Source organism: Rousettus aegyptiacus, unplaced genomic scaffold (assembly GCF_014176215.1).
Source record: "Rousettus aegyptiacus isolate mRouAeg1 unplaced genomic scaffold, mRouAeg1.p scaffold_m13_p_7, whole genome shotgun sequence".
Taxonomy (NCBI): Eukaryota; Metazoa; Chordata; class Mammalia; order Chiroptera; family Pteropodidae; genus Rousettus; species Rousettus aegyptiacus.
The window spans coordinates 63,040,408-63,067,309 of record NW_023416310.1 but is presented as its reverse complement, the minus strand read 5'-3'; the positions used below and the strand labels follow the sequence as shown (position 1 = coordinate 63,067,309).

Below are 26,902 nucleotides of genomic sequence, written 5' to 3'. Positions count from 1 at the left end.
CAGTCAACAATAATTGAGACTTATAAAGTCGTGGGATGAACTCAAACCCCAAACTGCCCCTAACTAATTTTTTTTAAAACATCATTGAAAATTATGATCATTTTAAGGGTAAGTTTTAGTTATGCACCCAGAGGAGAGAGCCACCCCTTGGCTGGAGACAACACTGACAGGCAACAGGACAGTTAATGCCTTAGCATGTCCGGCATCCACCGCATGCTCCCTGGAGCCCATGTTTTCCCTTCTTTTGTCAGGTTGTTGAAAAGCCCGGTGTCAAAATGACTGAGCGCTTTGACTGCCACCACTGCGAGGAATCTCTCTTTGGCAAGAAGTATATCCTGAGGGAGGACAGCCCCTACTGCGTGGCCTGCTTCGAGACCCTCTACGCCAGCACCTGCGAGGAGTGCAGGAAGCCCATCGGCTGCGACTGCAAGGTACCCCGGGCCTCCCCTGGGCAGTGCCTGGGAACTCCTGGGCCCCTCCCACTCCCCAAGAACCAGGGTCCTCTCTGCATAGTTGTGCTGAAGTCTCGATCCTCATCACCTATTGAAATTCCATCTTGGGCTCCCCTGGATAGGTTTGGACCCTGCCATAACCTTTCTGAGTCTCTTCCCTCTGCCCGTTTGGTCTCTGTCCACTCCTGATTCTGTAGCACTTGGTTAGTGTTTTACCAGGACATTTGTGCTGAGCATCCTATGTACACTTCTGATATTCTAGTGATTTGTATTCTTGTCCCACCTCCCATCCCACCTCCCAGCCCTGCAGTTTTCTTGAAGGCAATGCTCTCTTACTCCTGTTTGCCTCCTGTTGACTCATGAAGAGCAGGTGCTGCTCAGTAAATATTTGATGAATGAATGTGCACATGAGTGAGCCAGAGCCCACTCTCAGATAGTTGCACACAAGAAAAGCAGGAAATCCATTGGAATATTAGGGGCTCTTTTCTCTTTAGTGGCAGAAAGTCAGAATTTGCATTGTTTCTTTTTCAAGGGGAAAGATACGTGCATAGGAATTCTCAGCTTTCCTGCTGTGGATGGCGCAGCAGGTTCAACTGAGGCCACCGGTCCTTTATGCCAGGGGACTGGGGTTGAGCATTGGAAACCCTGGCCTGTACTTCTCTGCACATCCTTAGTCCAACCTGGTCTATTGAAGGATCCCCCAGGCAAACTGTCCCCATCTCTAAGATCACTGGTAGCTTCTCCTGCAAAACAGCTGCTGAGGCACAGTTGGCAAGCACATTAAGTAAATGTCATCCTGAGAGCCACAGATTTGGTACGAAATGGTGTCACTTTGGAATCTCTAAAGGAATTCCCAGATAATGGACTCCAGGGCAATTCATGGCACTCCACTGTCTCTTTTCTGCTGTCCTTCCTTTACACTCTTGGGATTTTGCCACTCTCTTCGGTGGTGAGAAATATCAATACATAACTGCTGACTGTTGAGTCAAGCTGTGTCTGCAAACACGTCCAATGCATGCTTCTTATATTTCTTTCTTTCATTACATCATTCCCAGGAAAGACAGTAAGCTGTGGGTTGCTAAACATTTAGTGATAATGGAGGAATAACTTCCTTCTTGTGCTGAAAGAGGCCTTTGTCCTGAGCAGAGACCAATGGCCACTAGAAGCCAAGCTTGGCCTTGTATGTTTTGGCTTCAAAACAGAAGTGTAAAAGAAATGAAACTCAGCAGTCATTCTGTGTAAACTTTAAAATGTTCAATGGTTTGGCCACCATGAGTGAAAGGTAGCCAGTCTTGCTAGCCTAAAAGTTGACACGTTCCTGTCTCCAGCTTTGTCTGATGATGTCTCACTGTACCTGATGGGCATTCTGAGTCCCTCTTTGTTTATTTACTAGTCCAAGTATAACAGCTAAGACGCCAGATTGCCCTGTTCCAACCCAGGCTCTGTGGCTCACTTGCTATGTGAATGTGGGCCGACGACTTGACCCTTCTGTAGCTGTCTTCACATTTTTAAAACGGATATGAAACAAGGGTGCCTACTTCACAGGGTTATTATGGTATGCAGATACCAAGCCCTGAACACTCTAAATGGCAGTTGATGATGTTACTATAAACTCCAGCCTCCACTCTTATTCTAATTGCTTCCGTATTTTTTCTGTAACATGTTCCCTCCACACACCTCTCAGAAGCTTTGCCCTCTCTCTTTATCAGTTTTCATTATAGAAACATCAATAAAAATGTCCTGTTTGAGGAAGAACTAACAGGTAGAGAAAAAATTATTTTTCAAAAAGCTTTACATGGAAAAGTCTTAAGCAGGTGAGAGGTTCAGCTATTACTCTTACAAAAAACATCCCTAGTCGAAAGGAACTGTTTTGGATATTTGGAGCTAGTCATCCTTGACGGGTGACTAACGTAAAGACAGAACAAAAATCACATACCGTTTCTCCAATATGATTTAGTGGAAAGACCCATAAAGCGCCTTATCCTTCAGCACAAACTTTATGAGCCAATAAACAAGAATCCCCCAAGTGGGGCCAAAATCAACATGACTGCTCCAAAGTCAAGAGTTAATCATGCTGAACTTTTCAACCCAGATTAACGGTTTACTGTATGTGGAGTTCTGCCACGTGATTTTCTACATTTAGGAAGAAAAAGAGATGCTGACTTGAAATGAGTTCTTGCCATTTGGGGCTTTTGAATATTTGGACTGATTTTATGGACTTTCAGAAATAACTGCGTAGTTGACTTTCTGGAGGAAGCAGTGATAGGAAAAAAAATGTTTCTGTTACTTCAGGAAGTAAAGTTGATGTCCTGGCAGGCAGGGCACTCGAGAGAGCAACTGAGCTGACAGATCTGGTGGCCGTTCTCTTTTCTTAAAATAGCATAGGCACCGTGAGCCTCCCTTAACTCTCCCTCTGAGGACATGGGTATGTGTATAATTCAAAAATATTGGCAAGCCTATGGGAATTAGGCTAACTTTGTGGGTACTGACTGCCTCTCAAATGAGATAGACAAGACCTCAGGACCTGTTTCTGTAGTTAGTTTACATGTTTGAATGTCAAATCTGTGCAGTCACTCAATTACATTCTTTACTTCAATGTACTTACTCTGAGAAAATGCTGTGATCTCAAAAGGTAGGAACCAGTTATTTTCATGGCCAGTGGAATAGTTGAAAACAGGCAACACGGATAAAACTTCATGATCCTCCGACATTACGAAGTTTCTGTTGGACACCTGTAGATGCTAGCAAAATAATTTTTAGCCTGATTATAGATGTTCTGTGGGTGGTTCTATCTACTTATATTCTGGGCTTCAAAAATTTTAAAAATTAAAGAAGAGATAGGCTGGCCAGTAGCTCCAGAGATGTTGGTAAGTCATGTGCATTCATCTAATCAGTGACTTTAACAAAAACTCTAGACCATATGTCCGGCTCAGATTTCAAATTTTCCATGTCCGTGGGAGCAGGATCATGAAGTCAGATAAGCCACCAGACCCACCCATGTGCCCTAGAAGGTTTTGGGAAGAGGGAAAAATAGTATTGAATGAAAATCTACCTGTGAGTCTAAAACTTGCATTCAGGGCTGGCTTCCGATGGTTGCCATGAAAGCTTCCACACTCCGAGAGGCTGCTTTGCTCCAGGAGCTGGGAAATGCTTTAAGCACATGATCTGAAGTCCACACTCCTTGTAACACCCCTCAAAGAGAAATGTTTCTTATTCCATTTTGTGGAGAAGCCACTGAGGCTGAAGTTGGGGATCTTGCCTGGGTTACAGGGTTGAGAGGCACTCGAGTTGGAATTTGAACCCAGATGCGGTGGTTCCTGACCCACGTGCTGGACTGCCTGCCCTGCACAGCCTCTGGTGGGACACTGTCTCGTGACTGTCAGGTCAGGTGTCGATTGAGCTAATGGTCAGTAGAGTCATCTGCCTGGCCTCTATCAGGTGACCTCAACAAAAGGCTCCTGCCTTTCTCGGCCCCTTCAGATGGCAGTGACTGTGCCACAGAAGTGATGTTCAATTTGTTGCTAGGACACTGTTTCCAGCTTCCTAGTTAATTAAATGAAAACAGTGAATTGGTGATCAAATTGGCTCATGTCCACCCATCAAACTAGACAAGTTTCTCAGTTGCCATTTGGGAAGTTCTTAGAGGACAGAAAATTTCTGGGCCTTTTGGCAGAAAGCAATGAGGGAAATCTGAAATAGGAGGCCAAGGCTTTTACACACTCAGGTTAAATCTAGACGCCCCTGTTTGATTTTTAGGAGACTTCTGACCAAGGCCGGCTGAGGGGGTGTAGGGTCAGACTGAGAAACTGGTTCACCCTGCGGGGCCTCTCCTGCTGACCTCACACAGTCCAGCTCTCCTACTTGACACTTTTTTATTTGTTGGGGTGACTTTTAAGTGCTTAACGAGTGAATTGCCTTTTTAGAGTTTCTACGTAATTTGTTCACAGAGTTTGGAAAGAGCACTAAAAAAAAAAAAAAATGTGTTTATTTAGACATCTTCCTGTAAGAGAAAAGTCTGTTTCTGAAGGGAATTGAGTAAAGCAGGATCCTCAGAATTGGGAACAAAGCTGGCTGGATGGGTAATGTAAGAAAGACCTCTCAGTCCATGAAAACCCAAGGGCCACCTGCAAGGCATGTACAACATTCGGCAGTGACACTGTGTCCACCAGGATGGAACTCAAGGCAGGCTTGCCTGGATCCACCTTCAAGGAGCTATGTGATGCCAACAATTTATGCCACCTCTGAGCTTTGGTGTCCATGTCTGAAAACGGGGTTGCCCATCTCCGTTAACTGAGTTAACACAGATGGAACACTTGGGACAGTGCTCCACAGTTTCTGCCATCATCTTCTTCTGGATCCTTTGTTCTTATAGATTTGAAAGAATATACCAATGAGAATATAGTAACTTGACATTCTCGAAGCATAGACCATCTTTTCCAAATACTGAGCATGGCTGAGACTGAGCATCCATTTATAAAGTGTATGGATCTAAGGAGTGGTTGTTTTGCGAAATCTCTCAGCCCAGGTGGCACGGTATGTAAAGGAAGAGTGGGTGCAAACTCCAGGCTAGCTTTGGTCTTAAGTCACACCATTCCCCAGAGCCACCTGCAGTTAGCAGAGGGGCGGAGGGGCCTCCAGACCCCTGATTCCACCCCATGGCTCTGCTGAAGTCTCTAGAGGGTCACGTTTGGAGCCAAGTGACCGGCACTGCCCGTATTAGGAATGTTTCTGAAATGGAAAAATGTAAAATCTGACAGGAAGTGTTTGAGCCTAATCTTACATTGTTTATCAACGTTTTACTGCAATTTATGGCATTTCTGTGAGCACAGAATTAGCCTTGGTATTTTTTCTGGGTTGTGTAAGATTAATTTTTTTTCCCTTCTTTCTCTCTCTAGAGGACTTTAAAACTAGGGAATTTCTAGGACATCTTAAAGTTCTTGAAATTCTGTCAGCAAATCCGTACTTTTTAACCTGGGACTTCCAGCATCTAAATGGTGTCTCCATTATACTCACCTTTAGGGCCCGCGGGGTGGGCTCCACACATAACAGAATTGCCAAGGCTAGAGGAGACTACCTCGGCGCTAAGAGCCAAAACTAAAGTTACGTTTGGAGCTGAGAACACAGGAGAGGAAAAGGGCCATTGGCCACCACGTCTTCACAGACTATCATTCAGAGTGAGATCTGAAGCTTGGGTTCAGGCACACGGGTCTACTCAATCATAATCTAGCCTCCTGACTCCTCAGCTCCAAGGAATCACGTGCCTAAAATCCTGCCTGCCTCACGCTGAGACTCTGGGGAGAATGTCATGTTGGCCAGAAGCCTCCGCCTATCCTAAAAAACCAAAGCTGGTAGTATTTAGTTACCTTTCTCTTGCCATAAAGTCTTTTCTCACTTCCTATGTATTGCGGACTTTGCTAAGAAGTGAGTCCAGGAGGAAGCTGTGCTGTGAATTTATTAACTCAGACTTCATCAGAGGGCACAAACTGAGAGCCTGAGAAAGAGAATCGGAGAACCTCATCATTAGTTAGATGAGGGTTTCCATATACGAATTTGAAGAGGGCATATGACATGGACTCTGTGGTGTGTGTTAGCTGTGGGTGGCGCAGGAGTTTCCTTCAGCCAGCATCGCTCGTGCTGGGGGACCCTTGCAGAGCAGGTGGTGTTGGAGCTGGGCCTCACAGCTGAGCGGGATTTTGCCTGTTGGAGAGGTGGAGGGGGAAGAGCTTTCCAAGGCAAAGGCCAGCCCTGGAAAGGGTGTGCAGGGGTGAAGGGGGACTAGAGCAGAGGACAAGGCTAGGCAGGCACATTGGGGCGAACATGTAAAGATGCCTCCGTGTCAGGCAAAGACTGTAAACAAAACATGCATCCAGTCCTGTCAGGTCACCGAGGGCCATGGGGTGTCACAGAAAAGAGCCCACAGCTTTTAGCATCATTATGTTACATTTGCTCATGAATAAAATAAGAACAAAACCTTATTTCATAGGGTTATTGTGTGGCTCAAAAACAGGTAAGAAGGGATTTAGAAAAAGAATTTTAGATTTAAAAAGGATGAGGAAACCGAAAGCGCTATACGAAAGCAGAGAGGCTGTTATGAGCATGGTGGATTTCAGGTGAGGGAAATTCTAATCCATGTTACTATTTTCGTGAATATATGTAATTTCAGCAAGTGATGCCTTGAGCAACTGTTTTCATTATCAGCTATGATCTGAATAAAAGCTAATACTAACGTTAACTGAGCAATTACAGTAGAGCAAGTTATATACACTTGGCATGTATGCTTTACCAGAAAACTCTTAGGTGTTAAAATACTTTGCATGTAATAATTCATTAACTCACTTGCAGCCAGCCGTAGGTATTATTGTTGCTACTTTACAGATGAGAAATCTGAGGCAGAGCCAGATTAATTTATCTTGGCATTGGCTATGTGTCCGGTAGGCGGCAGAACCAGGATTTGAATCTAGAACTTTGAGTTTAAGCAGTAGGATAAAGTATATCAGGCGTTTTGGACACCCACTCCTGCTGCAGCAGATATGGACTGAGTGACCCAAGACCTCCCACCCTGCCTGCATGGCAGTGCCTCGATGTCATCAGCTGGAGCAGGAGGGCGGGCCAGTCATATCCCCACTGAGGACCCAACCACCAACCGTGAGGCAAGTTTGTTTAAAGACTATTTTTATTATTGCATATCATGATATTTAAGAGTGTGGTCATAGGTTGATATTTACTTCAGGGAAAATATTTTGTCAGAAGGTTTTGAGAATTATCAAACATCCTTCAGTGAACAGTTCAGGAGCTGTTGTGTTACTGCGGACATACGTGAGTGTGCACGTCCGTGCAAGAGAGGTAGACTGAGGGAGAAAAATCGTGCGGGTGAGTTACGATGGCCCCAGGAAAGGAATGCCGAGATAACTCAACTGTGGTCGACTAAAAAGGCATCTCATGGACAGGACCCCTGACCCAGGTCTCCTGGGGGGATGAGAAGCATTTCTAGGCATGTGCTCTCCACCAGCAGCCAAGGTGAAATGTATGTACTGCACTGGGATTTAGTCCGACGAATCATTTCGAGGAAGGCAGCAGCTCCTTGGAGCCCTGGATGCTGAGAGAGGAGGAGTGATGGCAGGAAGCATGGCCTTGAGAAGGTCTGGAATTTTTGCATTGATGCTTAAGGTTTAGTAAGGACATGCCAATGATACCCAAATTTAGAGGGACACTACCTACTGTCCAATGTCTGTGTCAGCAAATCTGTCTTCAACTGTAGTTATTGTGTCTTCATGCCAGAAATATTAACTGTGGGAAAAATGGGTTTCTGCAGTGCTTTTGATCCACAAGAACATTTTTAAATTAGTTTTTTCTTGACCGTTCAGTCATGTTAATCTCTTGGCTGCTCTTTCTTCATCTGGGGAGTCACTACCCAGGATGGAGACTGCGGTGACATCTGGTGGCTTTGCTCTCACGATGCCTTCTGTGAAGGTTCCTCCCGCAGTTTTTCTTGAGGTCAGCCTAAAAGGGCAAATAGCCTTGAACTCGTTTTTCCTTTCTTTCTCTCTGTCACTAACCAGTCGTAGCCCCTGGATGAGTAGTGCTGGCTCCCTGAGCACCGCCAGACCATCTTCCAGGAAGCAGGCCTCCGACACCCACTTTCCCCGGCCCCGATCCTCTGGGTCTTGGTTTCTCATCACAGCCAGGCGGTGATTCATGGAACACAGAAAACATTTTGCAGCTTTTTCACAATAGCGAGCCTATGTGAGGTGACTGGTCTGCACAGATGGAGCCCAGTTAACTTCCGAAAAAAGTGTTTTTCACCTGCTACGTAATCATCAACACCGATTATTTTATTTTTTCAAATTGTGGTAAAATACACCTAACGGGAAATGTGCCATCTTAATCCTTTGTAAGTATAAAGTTCAGCAGTGTTAAGTACATTCACGTTGTTCGTGCCGCCAACCTCCAGAACTCATCTTGCAAAACTGAAACTGTCCCCATTAAAAAACAATTCTTCATTCCCTCCTCCCCCAGCCTCTGGCACCACCCTTCTACCCTCTGTCTATGAATCTGACTACTGTGGGAACCTCGTGGAAGTGGAATTATACACTATTTGTTCTTTTGTAACTGGCTTATTTCACTTGGAGTAATGTCTTCAGGGTTCATCCATGTTGTAGCACGTGTCAGAATTTCTTTTCTTTTAGAGGTTGAATAATATTCCAGCATGCGCTTATACGTTTTGTTGCTCTCTTGGTCTGTTGAGTTACCATTGATAGACAGCTGAATTGCTTTCACCTTTTGGTTATTGCAAATGATGCCGCTATGAATTTGGGTGTACAAATTCCTGCTTGCGATGCTTGTGGGCATACACCCAGAAGTAGAATTGCTGGATCATATGGTAATTCTATTTTTAACTTTTTGAGAAACTGTCATACCGTTTTCCATTCCAAATAATGTTTAATGCATTTACTCCACAATCGGCGTGACAACAGTGAGAGCTTGCTTAAAAACCAACTTTTCTCAAATTAGGCTGATTACCGTTCTTACTAGACAGGGCTTTAAATGGTTTGTTCAGCTTCATTCACAGTCTAAACAAAGGCAGTGCTAAAATGTATTCGTTTGAGTATATAAAATAGTATCATTCCTGAATATTTTCAGTGGATATACATAGCTCTCATCGAGGGGAAAGTTTTTAACAGCAGAGAGCAACATGGACTCTACCAAAATTTTACCCAGTTGCTTCACTGGAATTAGCCTCTGAATCAGAAGAACTCGAACTTGAACCCTGGCTCAGCTCTGCGCAAGCTGTGTGACTGTGGGCAAGTTACTGAACTTCTCTGAGCTTCAGTAATGATATTTACCTTGCAGTGCTGCACAGCCTTGCCCTCACAGCATGGTCATAATTATCATCCCTGGTATCCCAGAAAGAAAGAAATAATGACTTCTTTTGGAAGAAATGATGTATGCAAAGTATGTGCTTTGCAATTTGTAATGAGTTTGCGTATGGTCACTAACTCAAATTAATGCAGTTTCTATCTATTTCATTTGTCAGAATAACCAGTAAAGAACAGATAATTTTTTCCTCTAAATTACTGAGAATACTTGAGGCTAGAAATGCAAGAGACAGGACAGTCTTCTGCTCCTAGTTCATATATCCCTCAGTTTGGGTTCATAGAGGTTGGAGAGAGGCAGGCATTACAGTGAGCTGTCCATTGGGTCCCCTGAGAGGGCAGTGCCCAGATCAGAGGACCCCCAGGGGTGCTGGGACTCAGGAATACCAACCTCACAGACACAAATCACAGACATTAAATCCTGCACTGAGAAAACTCTAGGCCCGTCTCACTTTCATTTCTTATTATCTTGCATTGACCATTACTCCACTCCCAGATGTCCTGAAAAGCAAGCTTCTCACAGGAATGGGGTGTGAGGGAGCCACGCAGGGCACACTCCTTCACAGTCACCCGACTATGTTCAAAGGGATTCGACAATGATATGTATTTTTTTAATTCCACCAACTCAAACATTGTGCAGAGAGATCACCAAATCAAATAACTTTAGTTTGGGTCGAGGTTCTGAGAAAACATACGCACACCACAGTATTCAGCAAAAGAGAACTGTTTATTCCGGTTTGGGTTCCGAGTCTAGATGGCATTTTAGGTCTTTCTAAAACCATTCATTTTTCAAAAACATCTCTCTCACACACACACACGTGCACACACACACGCTCATTCACTCCCACGCACCTGTCTAAATATTTGCTCCAAACTGCAATGAGAAAAGGGCAGCCTAGCTTTACTTGTTTCAGCACTAGTGAAGGCATCAGTCCAGGAGCACCCACAGGCCTTGGCCCCCTTTACTCTGTGCCTGCCCCTCGGGCTGGGCCCCCTCTTCCGTGGTCAGACAGAGCAGCTCCAAGTCCCCTCCTGCCCCCTGACTGTCCCATGTGGTCTGCATCTGCAGGACTTGTCCTACAAGGACCGGCACTGGCATGAGGCCTGCTTCCACTGCTCGCGGTGCAAGAGCTCGCTGGTGGACAAGCCCTTCGCTGCAAAGGAGGACCAGCTGCTCTGCACGGACTGCTACTCGCACGAGTACTCATCCAAGTGCCAGGAATGCAAGAAGACCATCATGCCAGGTCAGGAACGCTCCCTCCTCCCCGCTGGTACCGCAAAGCATGCTTTCTCTCTCTTACCTCCTACGTGCTGCATCTGTACTCAGGTGGTTATTTCAGCAAATATGCATCATGTCCTGGCACAGGGCGCTGGGTGAGCAGTGAGGTATCCATAGAGCAATGATCTGAGAGACACGCCTGCCCCTCTGCCCACGTGGAGTTGATATTCTAGACAGACGGATGGACATGACCTTCCAGAGAGACCTAGACTTGACCGTAGCTGGGTCAGATGCCAAGGACAGTGATAAGGGGACTTGTCTGTTGAAGCGTGAGGATGAGGCTGTGTCCTTCCTTGTTTAGGGGGAGGTTAGTTTGTTTTGTTTTGTTTCTTGTAGGAGAGAGGAGTGTTTTATTTTATTTTATTTTATTTTATTTTATTTTATTTTATTTTATTTTATTTTATAAAAAGAGCGAACAAAAATGTGTAGAATTTTAAAATATGTAATTTAAAAAATAAATCTTATTAGATACATATAGAAATGAGGGCAAGAAGAGTAACCACTGTGAGGGGAGCCAAAGATTTGGACCCTGGACGACAGAGAGAAAAGGATAGACACCGTGTGGCTGGTTCATCGGCCATCTATGGTCAGTGCTGTCTGTCCTCTGCAAACCAGAAAAGTGCGACCCAAGGATAGACTTGCCAGGACTCCCAGTTTAACCTGAATTTCAGCCACTTTTTTAGTATCTGTATTATTTGGAACCTTAAACCTGGATTCCCAGTGAGCCACATGAAACCAGGAGAGAACTCTGTCTAGGACAAGTGGCCTCACAAAGAACAGGCAGGGTAGGGTGAAATGGTAACCAGACCCCTGGAACCCAGGCTCATGGAGCAGCAGACTGGTTGGGGTACAGACCTCCCTGAGTAAGTAGAGGACTGGGGGTGGGGGTGTCACTTGAAATGAGGGTTCTCGGGTTTGGGGCCTCCCGCCAGTAGGGTGCTAACGGAGCTGCTGTGGAGTCGGGCTCAGGCTGGTGGCAAACCCTCAGAGGGCTTGGGGCAGCATCCATACTCAAGACAGTCCCTTTACTAGGCGAGCGTCCTAAAGCCCTAGGAAGGCTTAGAACTAAGGGCAGACATCATAAGAGAATCTAGCCTATGTTAAGTAATCTGAGAAAGTATGGATGAAGTTTTAAAAAACTTGATCTAAAGAGTAAATTAACTTCGTGACTCTGACTTACAGTACGATCGAATAAGTTATTTAGGCTTCTGATTTTAAACTGAACATATCTTAATTGATAAACTGTTTTGACATGTAAGACCTCTTATGATTTATCATATTTATAAGTTTAATTTATTTTAACTTGAGGTTCAGTTTGTTAGTAGGATACTTAAAAGAGATATCAAATATATTAAATTTTTAAATGTAGTTTGAAGAGTTCACTACATTAATAAAGAAAAGTCCCCTTGAAAGTGATTTTTAAAATTCACTGTATTCCCGAATGCGATCATAGATGTGTCATATGAACTTGAGTCGAGGGTTTTGAGTTTGTTGTCAGTAGGTTGAATGCTAATTTTTAAAAACCTAAGCAGTCTGCTAAGTAATCACATTTCATACAGTAGCTGGGTTCACACTGTGACTTAAAGAGAATTAAAACTACAAAGTAGTTAGATTCTCGACTCTTTAGTAGAAGACTGATTGCCAAGCCCTGGAGCTTTTGTTTTATTTTTGGTTTGCTTTGTTTTTGGCAATGAAGATACTGACGAGTTTTGAGCAAGAGAGCGACATGAGGGAAGTGTTATTTTAGGAAGATATGTTGGATAAGAAATCGTAACTCTTAAAAAAAGGCAAGGGAATAATTAGGCCTTCAGTAAGATGGTTCCTCACTGCTATTACATTTCTCTGGTTAAAATGTCTTAAAAATAACTGTGACATGCGACGTCCCCACAGCAGCACTGGCAGTGCGTGAGAGGAGCCAGGCCTGGAGCTGCTGCTGCAGCTTCCAGCGGTGGAAGGTCAGGAAGGCCTCTGACAAAATTACATTAACGCTGCTAATGTTGGAACTGAGGGGCCCAAATGTGGTGCGGCGGGAATGAGAACGGAAGCCCGCGTAAAGGTCCTGTCGCACTGGAAGTCACATGCAGACACAGCAGTCCCAGTACAATAAGAACCATGAGATTAATTGGAAAACAAATTGAATCTTTACTAGGTTTTCACAGCAGGAGCCCAAGGAAGCTTCTGTTGGTGACTCACAGGAGACTCCTTTAAATCCTCTCTCCATCTCCATTCCACAATGCCCACATCCACGGGCTCCCTAGACTCTCCCCAGCCGCTCTGCGGGCTCTCCGGTCCTGCTCTCCTCATCCCTCTGTTCACCTTCTGGGCTCATTTGTTTGCTTGTCTGTTCGCCCGTCTACAGCAGTGCTCTGCCCTTTTGCACGTAGACCCTGCGGGCTTCTGCTTCTCCAATTCTCCTCCCCTTCGTTACCTACTTGGAGGCCTGGATTAGGATAGGAGTGTTCCTGGGAGGATAGTGGACCCCAAGGAGAAGGACCAGGGTCATGCGGTCATGCGGGAACTCCGGGGACTGGTGGGAGGTGCACAGGCCCATATAGCATCCGCAGAGGTGGCTGCCGAGCCTGCAGAAACAGTTGAGATCTTTAAGAGGGAAGTTTGAGGTTCGAGTGCAAGTGGTAAAGAAGAATGGGCCAGTGAGGGCGCGATGAATGAGAACTCAGAGAAATCTCACAACATAGAACTGCAAAGCATTAGCAATTTTAAGCCTAGGTGGCCTTCAAGTTCAACTCTCAGCTCCTCAGTGAAGAAACCAGAAAGTTAAATGGCCGCCACTGGCTACAGTGAGTGGCTGAGCTGGGACTGGGATCCTGTCCAGTGTTCCTGCTGTGCTGAAGTCCAAGTGGTCTTCTGGACCAGGCACGAGAAAGGCAGATGGGCACGGAACTCACGGGCATGGATGCCACTAATTTCATTTCACTTCGGCAACGTCGGTTAACTCCGAGGGTGGAAAAACAGAATGCACAGAGAAGCCTTCATGGCATGGGCATGCACAGCCTCTGTGGGGTCAGCACCGCAGAGTTGGGTCACCCCCAATGAATCAGCTTGGTACTCGTGCAAATGCAGGGTCAGGGGGCCCTGCCCTCGCTTTGCTCCTCAGTAGCTGTGCGACTTGAGCCACTTAGAGTTTTTGGGACTTTGGTCTCCTCTCCATCTCATTCCCCGCCCCCTTCCAGTCTGAGTTACTTTAAATTACAACCTGGCAAGTAAGATAGATAGTAAGAAGTTTATTTCCTCCTGTGCCACCTGCAGGAGCACATTTCCTTTGTTACTCAGCCTGTTCCTCCAACGACTTGAAGACCTCTTGAACTCTGTTTCTGTCTTCACTGAGGGGTGAGCGAGCCACAGGACCTTCGAGCAGATCCGGTTTTGTCGTTCTCACCATGTGTCCATCCTGGCCTCTCCCTCACTTTGGCACCTCTTCCTTCTACTCTCAGTCCTCAGGGAAAGCTTAGAAACCAGCAGGGTTTGTTTTCCAGGCCCCCGTTTTGTGGCTCTGACATCTCACTGATCACTGTCCCTCACTGAGAGTCTATTTCCCTTTCTGACAACATTAGAGGAGAAGACCCGCATCTCAGAAGTTTGTCTACAAGAGTGATTCTTGGAAATTATGTTAGTCTCAGTCCGGGGCTGTTCAAGACACTAAGCCTTAGCACCAGTCATGATCATGACATAAAAAACAGACATATTTCCTGTGTATTTAAATTTCTACCTGTCCTTGACTTCTGAATTGGGGTGAGAGAGACAGACAGAGAGACAGACAAACAGGTTGTAGCAAGGAATTAGGTCACAGAGTTTGGGGGCCGGTGAGTCCAAAGCGCATAGTACAGACCTGCAGCCTGGACACTCGGGTCAGAGCCGATGCTGCAGCCTTGAGTCTGAATCTCCTAGGGCAGCAGGTTGGACACTCAGGCAGGGTTTCTCTTTTGCAGTCTTGAGAATTCCTTCCTACTTAGGGAAACCTTAGGCTTTGCTCTTAAGGCCTTCGACTAATTAGATGTGGCCCACTGACCCCGTGGAGAATCATCTGCTTTGTTTAAAGTCTACCGAATGGATTGTTAATCACATCTATAAAGCACCTTCACAGCAACAACACCTAGACTGACGTACAAGCAAACGAGGGCTGCACAGCCTGGACAAGTTGGTACATAAAATTAACTGTCACACTTTCCATTTTTCATGGTGTTTCCTAGAGCGAGAAAAAAATTTATCATCAGATAACACATAAAAATTGGACACTAAGGGTCCACAGTGTCTTCCATTAAAGATGAAGGGAAGGCAGGGTGCAGCCTTCTAGATTTTGGTAAAAAATATGTGGTGATCACAACAGCACAATCACAGCCGCCAACTGCTGAGCCGACGCTGGCCACCCACCCACCACCACGTTACGGCATCCTGTTTATCCTGCACAGTGTCCCCTCACCCCTCGCCCTCATGTGACAGGTGCCAAAACTGAAGCCAAGAGTGGCCGAGGGCAGAGTGAGTCCCCGGTGGGTAACTAACTGCCCAGCATCTGTGGGGCCCCTGTTGAGGAGGACAGAAACGAGGGTCAGGCTGCACTTCACCGAAGGGCACAGGCAGGGAGAGGCAATGGTTTCCAGTTGTAGGTTGTCCCTGCGCTGAGGAAGTCTCACGCACTATTGTCTGTGGCTTTGGTAAACAATGTAGTTGGACATTTCCTTCAGTTCTACAGGCCAGCAGGCGTTTGCTTTGTGCTCAGTGGGTACGCACAGGCCGGCCAGGCTCCTGGATGCCTTCACCAAGTGAGGACAGCGCCAGCAGTGACACAGGCAAGGAAAAGGAATGGAGGACACACGAGCTGCTTGAGATGGGGCAGTCCAGGGTGATGACACTTAGGCTCAGATCGGAGTGAGCTGAAGGTGCTGTCGTGGGAAGACACGGGGGAGAGCCACCTAAAGGAACACACCATGTACAAGGCATGGAGTAGTGAGCGAGACTTGCCCTCCAGATGTGCATTCTTGGGGAGACTGACCTGCAGCCCCCAGGAGTGTCCAGCTGCCATTGCCCAGATGGTAGGGGACCACAATGTGTGTACATGAGGCACAGGTTCCCAGAGCAAGGACGTCATTCTGAGATCGGGAGGCATGACATTAAATAGCTAGCATTTTAGGTGAAGACAAATGTAAATCTTAAAGTAGGATGTGAAATTTTCCTAAAAGTTTTGAAATTTCCAAGACATTTCATGATCCTGGCAGGCTGAAGAGGGGGAGGACCTAGATTTTTTAGATGGGACTTTGGAGAGGTCAGGCGAGCACATGCTATGATGGAGGCTTGTGCCAAGAGCAGGAGAGTCCGGAAAGGGACCCTCAGGGATGTCATATTTGAGCAGTCTTGAAAGATGAGCTGGATTTCAACAGATAGAGAAGTCAGGGAATGTCACTTCTGGCAGAAATAGGCTGGGCACCAAAGGCAGGGTGTCTGGGACAGCCTGGTGTGTACAAAAAAAAAAATAAAAAACTTAAAAAAAAATAGGATGAGGAGGAGGAGAAGGAGGTGGAGAAGGAGAGGAGGAGAAGAAGAAGGAGCGGAAGAAAGCAATCTTCCTTGCTTTGGTTGGATTTTTTTAAAAAGTGCTACAACAAAATCAAGATGCATAGCAGTACAGAGCGTTGTATAGCTTTTGAATTTAGATAGGACAAGTGGTGGGTGCTAAATGAAGAAGTCGCCCTCTGGGCCCTCACTCTACAAAAGTTGATTTTTTGACGGTAGTCAGGAAACCAGGGTTCTGTAACAACCCACAGTGCTGATGTTCCAGATGCTGAGGCCCTGTTTGCAGAGGTTTCTTGCAGATGCACTACATACAGCCTCTGAGCAGGCTTACATTATCACTAATCCTTTATCAAGTTCCCTGTTCCTCACTTGCTTATTTGAATCAGAAAAGATTCCTTCCATCTGCTGGAGAATCAGTCAGATCTGCAGATTCTATTGAAATAAGGAGTTGGCTGCCACCTGCTGGCAATCTTCTACAGTACTTGCCCAGGTCAGTGTCAAAGACACTTCTCAGATGCGCACCCTGTACTTTGGGCTAGAGGTGTGCAGTGGCCTCCCTACTGGGGGCCGGACAGTTTCCTGAACACTGGTGTTGATTTAAGACATTTCAGAAGACGCCAAGAATGCAATTAGATGGTCTTGCTTGGGGATCCTTAGTGAGAATCATAATTACCCTATATTCATGATAAAATCCTTAAGCTGCGTGACCAGAGGGCAGATTGGAGATTAAAAAAGCAAGTGGCAAAGGGGTACATGGGAAAATAAAACCCCAAAGACTAAAGTAAGTCATTTTAGAATTTACATCAAAATTCTTCCACCTGAAATTAAATTGCCTACTGTAATTTTCCTCATTTCAGGATTCATCTACCTGAATTCTATAGCTTTGAAGGTCACTGTGCCCCCCATAGAGTTCCCTGAGCATTTGATATACTCTACAGGATGTGGTGCCCACATGTCTGATCTTGGAAGTCCAGGAAGTTGAGAAAGTGACCCCAAAATGACATCTAATAAAATAATCACATAATGACTCAACACATCCTAATTACTTGAGTCATGGACGTCTCACCAGCCTTCCAACCAGCTTTGTCATTTTGATAGTATTATTTTTGGACTTGGAGCTGAAGACTAGCTTATAGACGCCTGCACTATGCTGCCCATATTACCTCAGTGGGCTGCTACCCTGGCCCCAAGCAGGCCATTTGGCTTCTGACCTACCTTCTCATCGCTTGCTGATCCCAGGTGGAACTCTGTTTACCCATCTTTCTATGATACCCATCCGTTATGTGAGTCCAGGGGTTGGCAAAATTTTTCCATGAAGAACCAGGTAAATATTGGCAGCTTTGCAAGCCATACAGCCTGTGTCACAACTACTCAACTCTGCCACTGTAGCGTGCAAACAGTTATAGAAGATAGAAGTAAGTGAATGTGTATGGCTACGCTCCAGTAAAACTTCAGCTCTGAAGTAGGCAGCTGTCCAGCTTTGGCCGACGGCTGTGTGTAGCGTGCTGGCATCAGAGCATTTTTGCTTCTTCATTCATTATGCTTCTCTTCCCCAAATCCTTCTTTACTTCTGCTTCATACCGAAGGTGCTTACATGCATACGTCTTGAACCATCTCTTTCTATAAATATACTCACTTATTTTGGTAAAGTATGGGAAAAACATCAATTAGCAAATATTAAGTATTTGCTGTGAATCTAGCTTGAGGAGGGGGCCGGGGAGGGGGCGAATGAACCAAAAAGTGTTTTGGTTCTCTCAGACTTCTTAATCTATGAGAAATGGTCTAAACATATCAAATAATAATAGTTATTCCAAAAAAATTGGATATCACAGGATAAGTTCAGGAAATTACTAAATGGATGTACAAGTAATGCATGTCGGTTTTAATGAGAACACTTGGCCCAGCACGTGAAACTGACACAGGATGTCCCAGCTTGGTCTACACCGTGGCTGCATGAAGTGAGTCAGCTCCTTGCCGAACAGGGCTTGAGATGTTAGGTTCCTTTATGCCCCATTTCCATCCGCCTGAGAAGTAGACGGTGTTTATTGACTGACAGGCCTCCCTGCTCCAAAATTCACTCTGAAGAGCTAGTCTGAGCTATCATTTGCAATGCTGAAGGAGAGAGACAAATATTTTTTTTATGTCTTGTTCATAATCACTCTGCTCAACAAATATTATGTACAGATATTGTTCTAGGATCTGGGCGTATAGCAATGAATCTCAAGACAGAGTCCTTGCTTTCTACAAAATAGAAATTATTCCCGTTTAGAGGAGAGCCTTCAAGAGCTAAAGTGACTTTCTGTGGTCACGAAACTAGATGGTGGCAGGTTCTCAGGGCAGACCGCTGGGATGCCAAGCCAGTCATTTCAACAGCATTGCTCTGTTTTGACTCTCACAACAGGTACCCGCAAGATGGAGTATAAGGGCAGCAGCTGGCACGAGACCTGCTTCATCTGCCATCGCTGCCAACAGCCAATTGGAACCAAGAGCTTCATCCCCAAGGATGATCAGAATTTCTGCGTGCCCTGCTATGAGAAGCAGTATGCCTTGCAGTGTGTTCAGTGCAAAAAGGTACCTGATTGTCCCTTGGACCTTGCACACTCTAGCTGGGGGTGGGGAGTAAGGGAAAAAAGTTATGCCCATAGGTCAGGGGCAGATCCTTAATAACCATTGTTCAGTTGATTGTATACTCTGTCCCCCAGGCTCTGTTAGGTTAGAGAAAGAAAAGGAAACCCGCACATGTAGGGAGCCATGTCACTCCCACCTGCCCCTCCGCCCTTCTGTGCCCTTCAGGATGTAGCTTGGTTTGCTTCAGTGTGTCCTCTTCTCTTACACACACACACACACACACACACACACACACACACACACACACACACACACACACACGGGTCTGAACACCATGAGCCACCAACTCTGCCCCGGACAGTGCCAGTCACAGATCTTGGTGCAGACTCTTTGGCTCCTGGCCCTTTTGCCAGCTGCGCTGCTTCACCTGTGGGGGCGCTGTCCGGCCCCCGTCGGCGGGGAAAATAGTGCTGCTGCTGCGCCCCGCCCCGCGTGAGCCTTGGCTAAACGCCCCCGCATGCCCCTTTTCAACCGGCAGTGTATTATTCTTTTCCTTCAACCTTTCTAATTTCCTCCTGTCTCATTTCCATTTTTTTCTTAACTACCGTTTTAAATTCCATTCCTCTCTCCTTCCCCTCTTATGATTACGCTATTTGTCTACCACTTATCCCTTTGTCCTCGGATGGACTCTCATTCCATGTTTATTTCAGGAATCCTCTTCTCTGCTCACTCCCTTTTTGTCTTGTTTTGTTTTTCTCATCAAGATCCAAGGATAGTTTGTCGTCATTGCTTTTTCCTCCTTTATCATCTTCCCCACCTCATCGTGCTGGTCTGTAGGGGAAATGAAGGCACGCCTCCTTCCAGGCTGCACGCCTTCATGTGTGCGCTCATCGGGACACGCAACAGCACTCATGCCAGAGGCATTCATGCCTCCCACAGTGATAGGCTCTCTGGGGCATCGGGGTCCGATGGTGGAGGAGTCAGACACAGTCTGGGTGGATGTAGACTCTAAGGTCAAACATTCGAGTACTTACGGACAAGTGTGCCTTGGGAGAAGAACAGAATCTTAACAGAGCATACACCAGGAGGACCTGAACCAATGCGAGGAGTGGGGTCCAGGGCAAGGGCAGTGTTTAGGGAACATTCTCTAAGAAAGCAACACTCGTGCTGAAACATCTTAGCTAGCTGGGGGTTGTGAGGTGGGGGTGGGGGAGACACGGAGCCCTGACAAAGGGAGAATGAGGGATCTATTCCAAACAGAGGCAACATCTCACGTCGACATGTCTTCTGCAGCCACATAAATACCTTGTAACCCAACATATTTCATATAAATTCTCTTGCCTGGGGAACATTTATAGAAAGATGATTAAAGGTTACAATTTAATGAAAAGAATACAGAATAGCAAGAAGTCCTGAACTCTAGTTCCTACTTTGTCATTAACTAGCTATGAATTCTCCAGCAAGTTGCTTAATTTTTCTGGGTCTCAGTTTACTCATCTGAAAAATGGAAATAATATCTCTCTATGAAAGAACCTTTATATATTATGTAAGGTCTGAAGGAGGTACTGGATGCTATAGCAGTGTAAAATAACCCACTGCACGCAAGCACTACCGTGAGGCGTTTCTGCTCCATCTCCCAGTGCTACCATCATTCTCAAGCTGAGACCTGCCCAGCTCCTCTGTTACCCTCCTCATCTCTATCCTTCATCCTCTTTCTAAATGAATATGAAAAGCAACAATATGAAAATACTAGACAAAATTGATGTGTGGATGACCAGTTCTGGTACATCCAGCTTCTCACAAATGTTAAAAGACTGAAAGACAGGGTGAGAAGGCAGGCTTGAGGCTTATTTTACCCCCGCTGTCCCCGCAGCGTGGGAGGCACCTACCCCACACCATCTTTTAACTTCTCCCACAAGCGACAATAGACTGAGCTCCCGGCCCGGTGGGCGTTTGAGAGGCTGTTGCTCAAAACACAGGGATCTTTACAAATGACTTCCCCACAGGCACAAGGCTGTGAGGAGTGGGGATAGGATTCGAACTAAGTCCCCCCAATTTTCCCTCGTGGCACCACCTCCCTGCATGGTGAGGGAACAGTGCTGCCGGCGACACCTCTGCCTTACAGTCCCAACGTCTCTCTGAGGGCTGAGGGCAGATGCCCTAGTACTGGTGTTACGAGTGGGAAAGCCAGAGTCTGCAGTAGTGGAAGGGGGAATGAAGGGTGACAGTGAAGTCTGTAAAGCAGTTTTGACTGTTAACCGAAATTGGATGTTTTCTGGATGAGGAACTTGCGCCATCTAGGGGCAAGAGCTGGGACTGAGAAAGTGCGCTAAGAGCAGAGGCCACTGTGCCGCTGGAAACTGACCCTCGCCCTCTTGCCTCCTCAGCCCATCACCACCGGAGGGGTCACTTACCGGGAGCAGCCGTGGCACAGGGAGTGCTTCGTGTGCACTGCCTGCAAGAAGCCGCTCTCCGGGCAGCGCTTCACGTCCCGGGACGAGTTTGCCTATTGCCTGAGCTGCTTCTGCGACTTGTACGCCAAGAAGTGTGCAGGGTGCACCAACCCGATCAGCGGTGAGTGAACAGGGGTCCCCGCTCGGAGTGCGAGGGTTGAACAAGGTGTGAGCATCCAGCGTGTGAAGGTGTGTATTCGGGCAGACCTCGGAAACACTGAGGGTTCAGCTCCAAAACACCACAATAAAGCCAGTGGTGCTTGTTTTGCTGGTGGAGGGTCTTGCCTTCGATGTGTGAAAAACACAACATCTGTGAAGCGTGAAACAGCTGATCACAATATGGTGAGGTCGCCTCCATACCTAGAGTCCTCAGGCCTCAGGCAGGTTCTGAATAGGTCGACTTTCTGCCTAACCGGTCCTGCTCCTTGTCACACTGCACACTGCAGCCAGTAAGGACTTCCCCTCCAGCTCACCCAATCACCACAAACCACATGAAAGGCCTGTCCTTAAGAGGTTTATTATTTCTGTTTTGAGTTGCATAATCTCCAAAACTGCTGTCTGCGGGTACCTGACAACCATATAAGCACAATGGATTTAGCAGCTCATCGAACTCCCAAAGGTGCTCCATAGCCTGGAGGCATGGCTGTATGAGGGCAGAGGGCAACTTTCTAGACAGTTCTTTCATATCCCTCAAAGGGCTGGGCAAAGTGAGAGCCCCAAATCTGGATGGCTGGCAGACTAGACATTGGACTCAATGATTACATGTGCCGAGGAATTCGCTGTGGGGAGCAGATGGCTGGTCAGACGAAAGCGCTGTGCGTGTTCACCATGTATTGCCGCACAAATCAGTGGCTGGGCTGGGAGGGAAGAGTGTGAAATTCTACCACAGCACAGAAGTTCCACGAAGTTGGTTCCCAGCTCCGCGACAGTCATTGATCCCTATCAAGAGCAGACGGCAGATACATGCGATATAAACACAGGTCCCAGCCAAACAGTGTTCCTCTATCGTTCGCAATGTGATTACACAAGCACATTCTACACCCCCTCTGTGCTCGTCTTCACTTTTTCCTCAGGTCTAGAACTGAGTTTACCTAACTCATCTAACTCACCTGACATAGAAAGTCTCACATGACTAAAATAATTCTCTCATGTGTAAGCCAGAGCTCATATTTCCATGTGAAATGAAAATGTAAAGAAAAGAAGCATTGCCTTTACATTTTTCTATGTTAAGACATCCAATTGTAGCCGTTTATAGCCCATATTTTCCTTGCTCGCATTTAGAAGGAAAAATGCAGTCTTTTGCCCTAACATACTAATCTTGAAAACTGTTTTCACAGTAACTTCTGTGGAAATAAATGTTTAAAAATTAAGCTTTATAAATTAATATGATCTGCATAAAAATGCTTTTACATGTAATGTATCAATCAGGTTTGTGAGTTAATTGTAGTTATTACTATTATAGCACTGAAAAAAAAAACACTAGAAAAACAGTATGAAAACTTCCCTCCAAATTAGGAGTTAATTCTCTGAAATACAGAGAGTATATAATGTTCAGGAACCCACAGAGGAATTCTGAAATTACAGCTAAAATGTACTTTAAAACAGAGGCCCAAATAATTGTGCAAGATTGCAAATTAGATTAAATTCCTAATAGATCCATGCTTAGTATTTTTTTCTTGAACAAAATTTACATGATTTTTGTAAATAAATTTGAATTACTTTCTAACATTTTATATGCAGTGGTTCACACATAAATACAGTCGATCCTCATTATTCACAGTTCATGTTTTCAAATTTGCGTGCTCACCAATATTTGTCACTCCAAAATCAATACTCGTGGTGCCCTCACGGTCGTTCACAGAGATGCCAGAGTTGGAGTCATCTGATGCGTACTTTCCCCAGCCGAGGTAGAACAGGCGACATTCTGACTTCTTGATCCAACTCCTGTTGTAAACAGGGGTCCTTTTCATGACATGTTTAGTGCCACTTTGTTTGTTTGTATTTTTGTGCTTTATTTTATTGGCATTTTGCCTGTTTAAAATGGCCCCCAAGGACACTGCTGCAGCGTGTCTGTTCCTGAGCCCAGGAAGGCTATGAGGCGCCTTGTGTTTTAGATCAGCTTCCTTGAGGCTTGAGAGACGATTCTGTTCGTCATAAATTCAATGTGAATGAATCAACAATACATATTAAATAAGGTATTTTTAAACAGAAATAGACATAAAATAAGTTTACGTGTTGATCGGTTGATAAAAATGTTGTGACCAGAGGCTCGCAGGGACCTGACCCTGTATTTCTCTTGGGAGCAGGGGTTCAGTATTTGCTAATTCAGTGTTCAGTGACTTTACAGAACATCACCACCTCAGGTAATGAGAATTCACTGCACATATATCTTGCCCTTGGGGGGGTTCATCGCCCTGGCGCTGTCTTCGGCTCTCCTGTCTATCACTCTTCCCTTTGCTGGCATTTCAAGGAAATACTGGGGCTTCTAAAAGGAGACTTTCATCTTGAGACAGCCGTGCAGCCCAGGCCCCATCACTGACAGTCTTCACACACAGAACCTCCCCATCCTCCACCCCCACCGCTGTGCTCCTCCTTGCCCCAGATCTCCGAGGGAGCAGGACTTACCAGAGGAGGGAGAAAGAAGAAACGTGGAATGGTGGAAATGCCGAGGCTTCCGAGCTGCCTCCTGGCTTTTCAGCTAATTCACAGTGCTGAAAAGAAAAACCACTGCAGGCTAGATCTCGGAGGCAAGTTCCATTCCAGGCCACCACAACAAAGTGAGCATCACAATGAAGCGAGTCAATCTTTTTGTTGATTTTGCCTTCGATTTGCAAAAAAAAAAAATGCAATATCTATGAAGCACAATAAAGCGAAGTGCAAGAAAACAAGATGTGCCTGTATCTTCCAGCTGTTCTATAGCCTCTGCCCCAAGTCACGTTAATGTGTTGCCTAAACGTTTCTATGGTTTTCAAATGTTTCTATGCCTTCAAAACACCTGGGGAGCTTTAAAAATTACTACTGCCGGGCCACGATTTAATTGGTCATGGCCTGGGTGTTAGAATTTTTAAAATTTTCCCAGATGATTCGAATATGCAGAATAATTGGAGACCCTTTGGCCTAAATCACTGGTTTGGTTCTGTCTCAGGGCTAGACCATGGGTTCAGTGGGTCTTTTATAGCTCTTATCAGGATTAGAGGCAATCAGTATTTTAGTGACATTAGTTATTCAGTGTAACTCTTATTTTAAAACTTTTGTTTAGGAAAAGAGAGTTGAAAAGCTTTACTAGTATAGCAGAGGTTGTACCATATTAGAGCACAAGAACTTGCATTATAGGACAATTTCGAGTTCCAAGCTCTGTCTAACTGAATGAAGGGGATTAGCATTAAGGTCTGAGCTCCCCATGGGAAAGGATTTAATGCCCAATGTCAGCCTCACCAATTAAGTTACAAAAGGAACTAATTGTTAAATGCATTACAGCCTTCTCATGCCAGTCTGAGACCTCAAACTATTATAAATGGAGTACTCAGTGTGGTTACTTTGTTTTTAATATGATAGATGAAACTATATTATTTCTGGAAAGAACTCTTTATAATTGGGATTTGTGACCCAAATTTCATCAGAATCGATCTCAACTCTAAGATAACCTCATGTATTTGATTCCACTTTTTCAGAGGGCCCAGTGGCAGTACAAATCGACTGTATTTTAACAGGCAGCTAATAGACATAAACATTTGCTAAGAATTTGTCATCAAATAAGAATCAAGCACCCGAATTGAAATGTAGTCCTACTTTTCTTGTTTAAAATATAAGATGATTTTCCCTCCTGACCACACATCTTTGTAAGCTGTTCTAACCTATCTTAGCAACTCCGACTTCCACCTGCCTCACTAAACCTCTAACCCATATGCAGCTCTCACCACCTAAGTCCATGTTTCTGTAGCTTGTCTTATGATACCTCTTTGTGAGAATGCACATCCATTTCTCCCCCACCCATATATCGTTTCTTCTATTTCTATTTTCTATTAGAAATTTAGTGAGGCCTTTCCTGACATTCCAGAGAAAATTAATATGTTCCTCTTGAATGCTCCCCTTGGCGCTTCATTCATCAAACTACAAAATGGTGCCAGCCATGGAGCACTCAGTGAAGGAATGAGAGAAGTCAGCTCCCAGTCTCAAGGAGTTTCATTCTGGTGGGAAAAACAAATACACAGGAGGCTCTTTATAATTACACTATTGATCATATAGTGTTGGAGCCAGTGTATATATCTGTTTCTTCTGATATTGATGAGATGAGCTCCTCAAGGCTGTGCACAGTATCTAATTTATATCTGAGTTTCAGCACCCAGAAACACCACATACTCCAAACTTTGAAATGGGTCAAACCAGAATTCTTTTGCCCGTGCCGATTCTAACTAGCAATATTTTTTCTCTGTTAACAGGACTTGGCGGCACAAAGTACATCTCCTTTGAAGAACGGCAGTGGCATAACGACTGCTTTAACTGCAAGAAGTGTTCCTTGTCACTGGTGGGCCGTGGCTTTCTCACAGAAAGGGATGACATCCTGTGCCCTGACTGTGGGAAAGACATCTGAAGCCAATGCACATCGCTGCTTGCGATACACACAGATTTATATATTTTCTTTCTCAACCAGACAATATTGTGTTCTGGTTTCCACTGGTCACCCCGAGACTTCCCTCTTGTGCTTCTCAGTGATATTCACGTTTGCTTAAAACCTTCGGTTCTTTGTACTAGTTCAGTCCCAAGGAAGGAGAAAACGACCCTATGTCAACCTTGGGTGGGAAGACAGTTTTGAATTTTTGGAATCGAGCAAGGCAAATCCAAGTGTAAAAATCCTTTTGAATATCTCTATAAATGTATCCATCCTTCACTGCATATTTAATTTTTTAAGTGCGATTAACATGTCACAACTTGAATGTTTTCCAAACTACATAAGGTAATGAAGAGTTGGTATTTACGACCGTGTGACTTCCTGTCATGTAAGACCTAAAGCAAGATTATATGGCTTACAATAAAGTTATCCAGAATAAAATCTTTTGCAGAGCACAGTGTGTAAAATGATGATTAAACATTAAGGTTCTGAGTATAAACAACACTTTATTACACGTTCCATTGATCCCTACGTGAACTGTGAGTTCCATGTGCCAGGTGAGAACTGAAATGGCATTGCACCTTTTATTTAAAAGAAAGCTTTCAGTCAGCACCACAACCTCTTCCCGCTCTCCTCTCTTTGTTCCTCTCTCCCAAACTCCCTTTGTCTTGGATCTTAATGCTCTGCATTTCAAGCAGGAACACAAGCTCCAGCATATGAGCTAATGACAGTGAAGGCAGTTTCGAGGTCACTTTTCTTGACAGAGCTCAGTGCTTTCCCATTGTCATGGATCCACATCACTGACCTGCCTTCTCTTCTGTAAAGCGAAGGACTGCAAAAGGACACAAGCACCTTGAGGCCAGAGATGTATATTCTCAACACCTGAGTAATTTAGGGCATACTGGAGGCCTTCAGTAAGTGTTTCTGAAAAGATAGACAGACAGTAAAAACAGAGAGAGAGAGAGAGAGAGAGAGAGAGAGAGAGAGAGAGAATCACTGCCGTAAAGAGAATACTCTGAGCTCCTAGGTTGGCAGTAGTCTGTAAAACCATCTTTGGAAGCAGACTGTACCACTGGAAAACACTAGGCCAAAGCTCAGCAACACAGAACATTGCTTAGTTTTCTTTACAATATAGCAATAGT

At 45.2% G+C, this 26,902-nt stretch overlaps 1 protein-coding gene across 6 annotated transcripts in view; it reads left to right on the top strand.

Annotated features, from left to right (window-relative positions):
• Window positions 1–26,215, top strand: part of FHL2 (four and a half LIM domains 2) — a 65,402-nt gene extending 39,187 nt beyond the window's left edge. For 4 of the 6 annotated variants that reach the window (XM_016142280.2, XM_036223929.1, XM_036223928.1 and 1 more), the window contains exons 2-6: window positions 252–431; window positions 10,395–10,569; window positions 18,532–18,701; window positions 21,086–21,272; window positions 25,591–26,215. In XM_016142280.2, the coding sequence (XP_015997766.2) occupies window positions 276–431; window positions 10,395–10,569; window positions 18,532–18,701; window positions 21,086–21,272; window positions 25,591–25,742 (840 nt within the window). In that variant the 5' untranslated portion in view covers window positions 252–275 and the 3' untranslated portion in view covers window positions 25,743–26,215. Of the gene's footprint in view, window positions 1–251; window positions 432–10,394; window positions 10,570–15,304; window positions 15,410–18,531; window positions 18,702–21,085; window positions 21,273–25,590 lie in introns of those variants that run through there. The other 2 variants (XM_036223931.1, XM_036223930.1) reach the window with 2 other exon arrangements.
• Window positions 26,216–26,902: the final 687 nt, after the last annotated feature.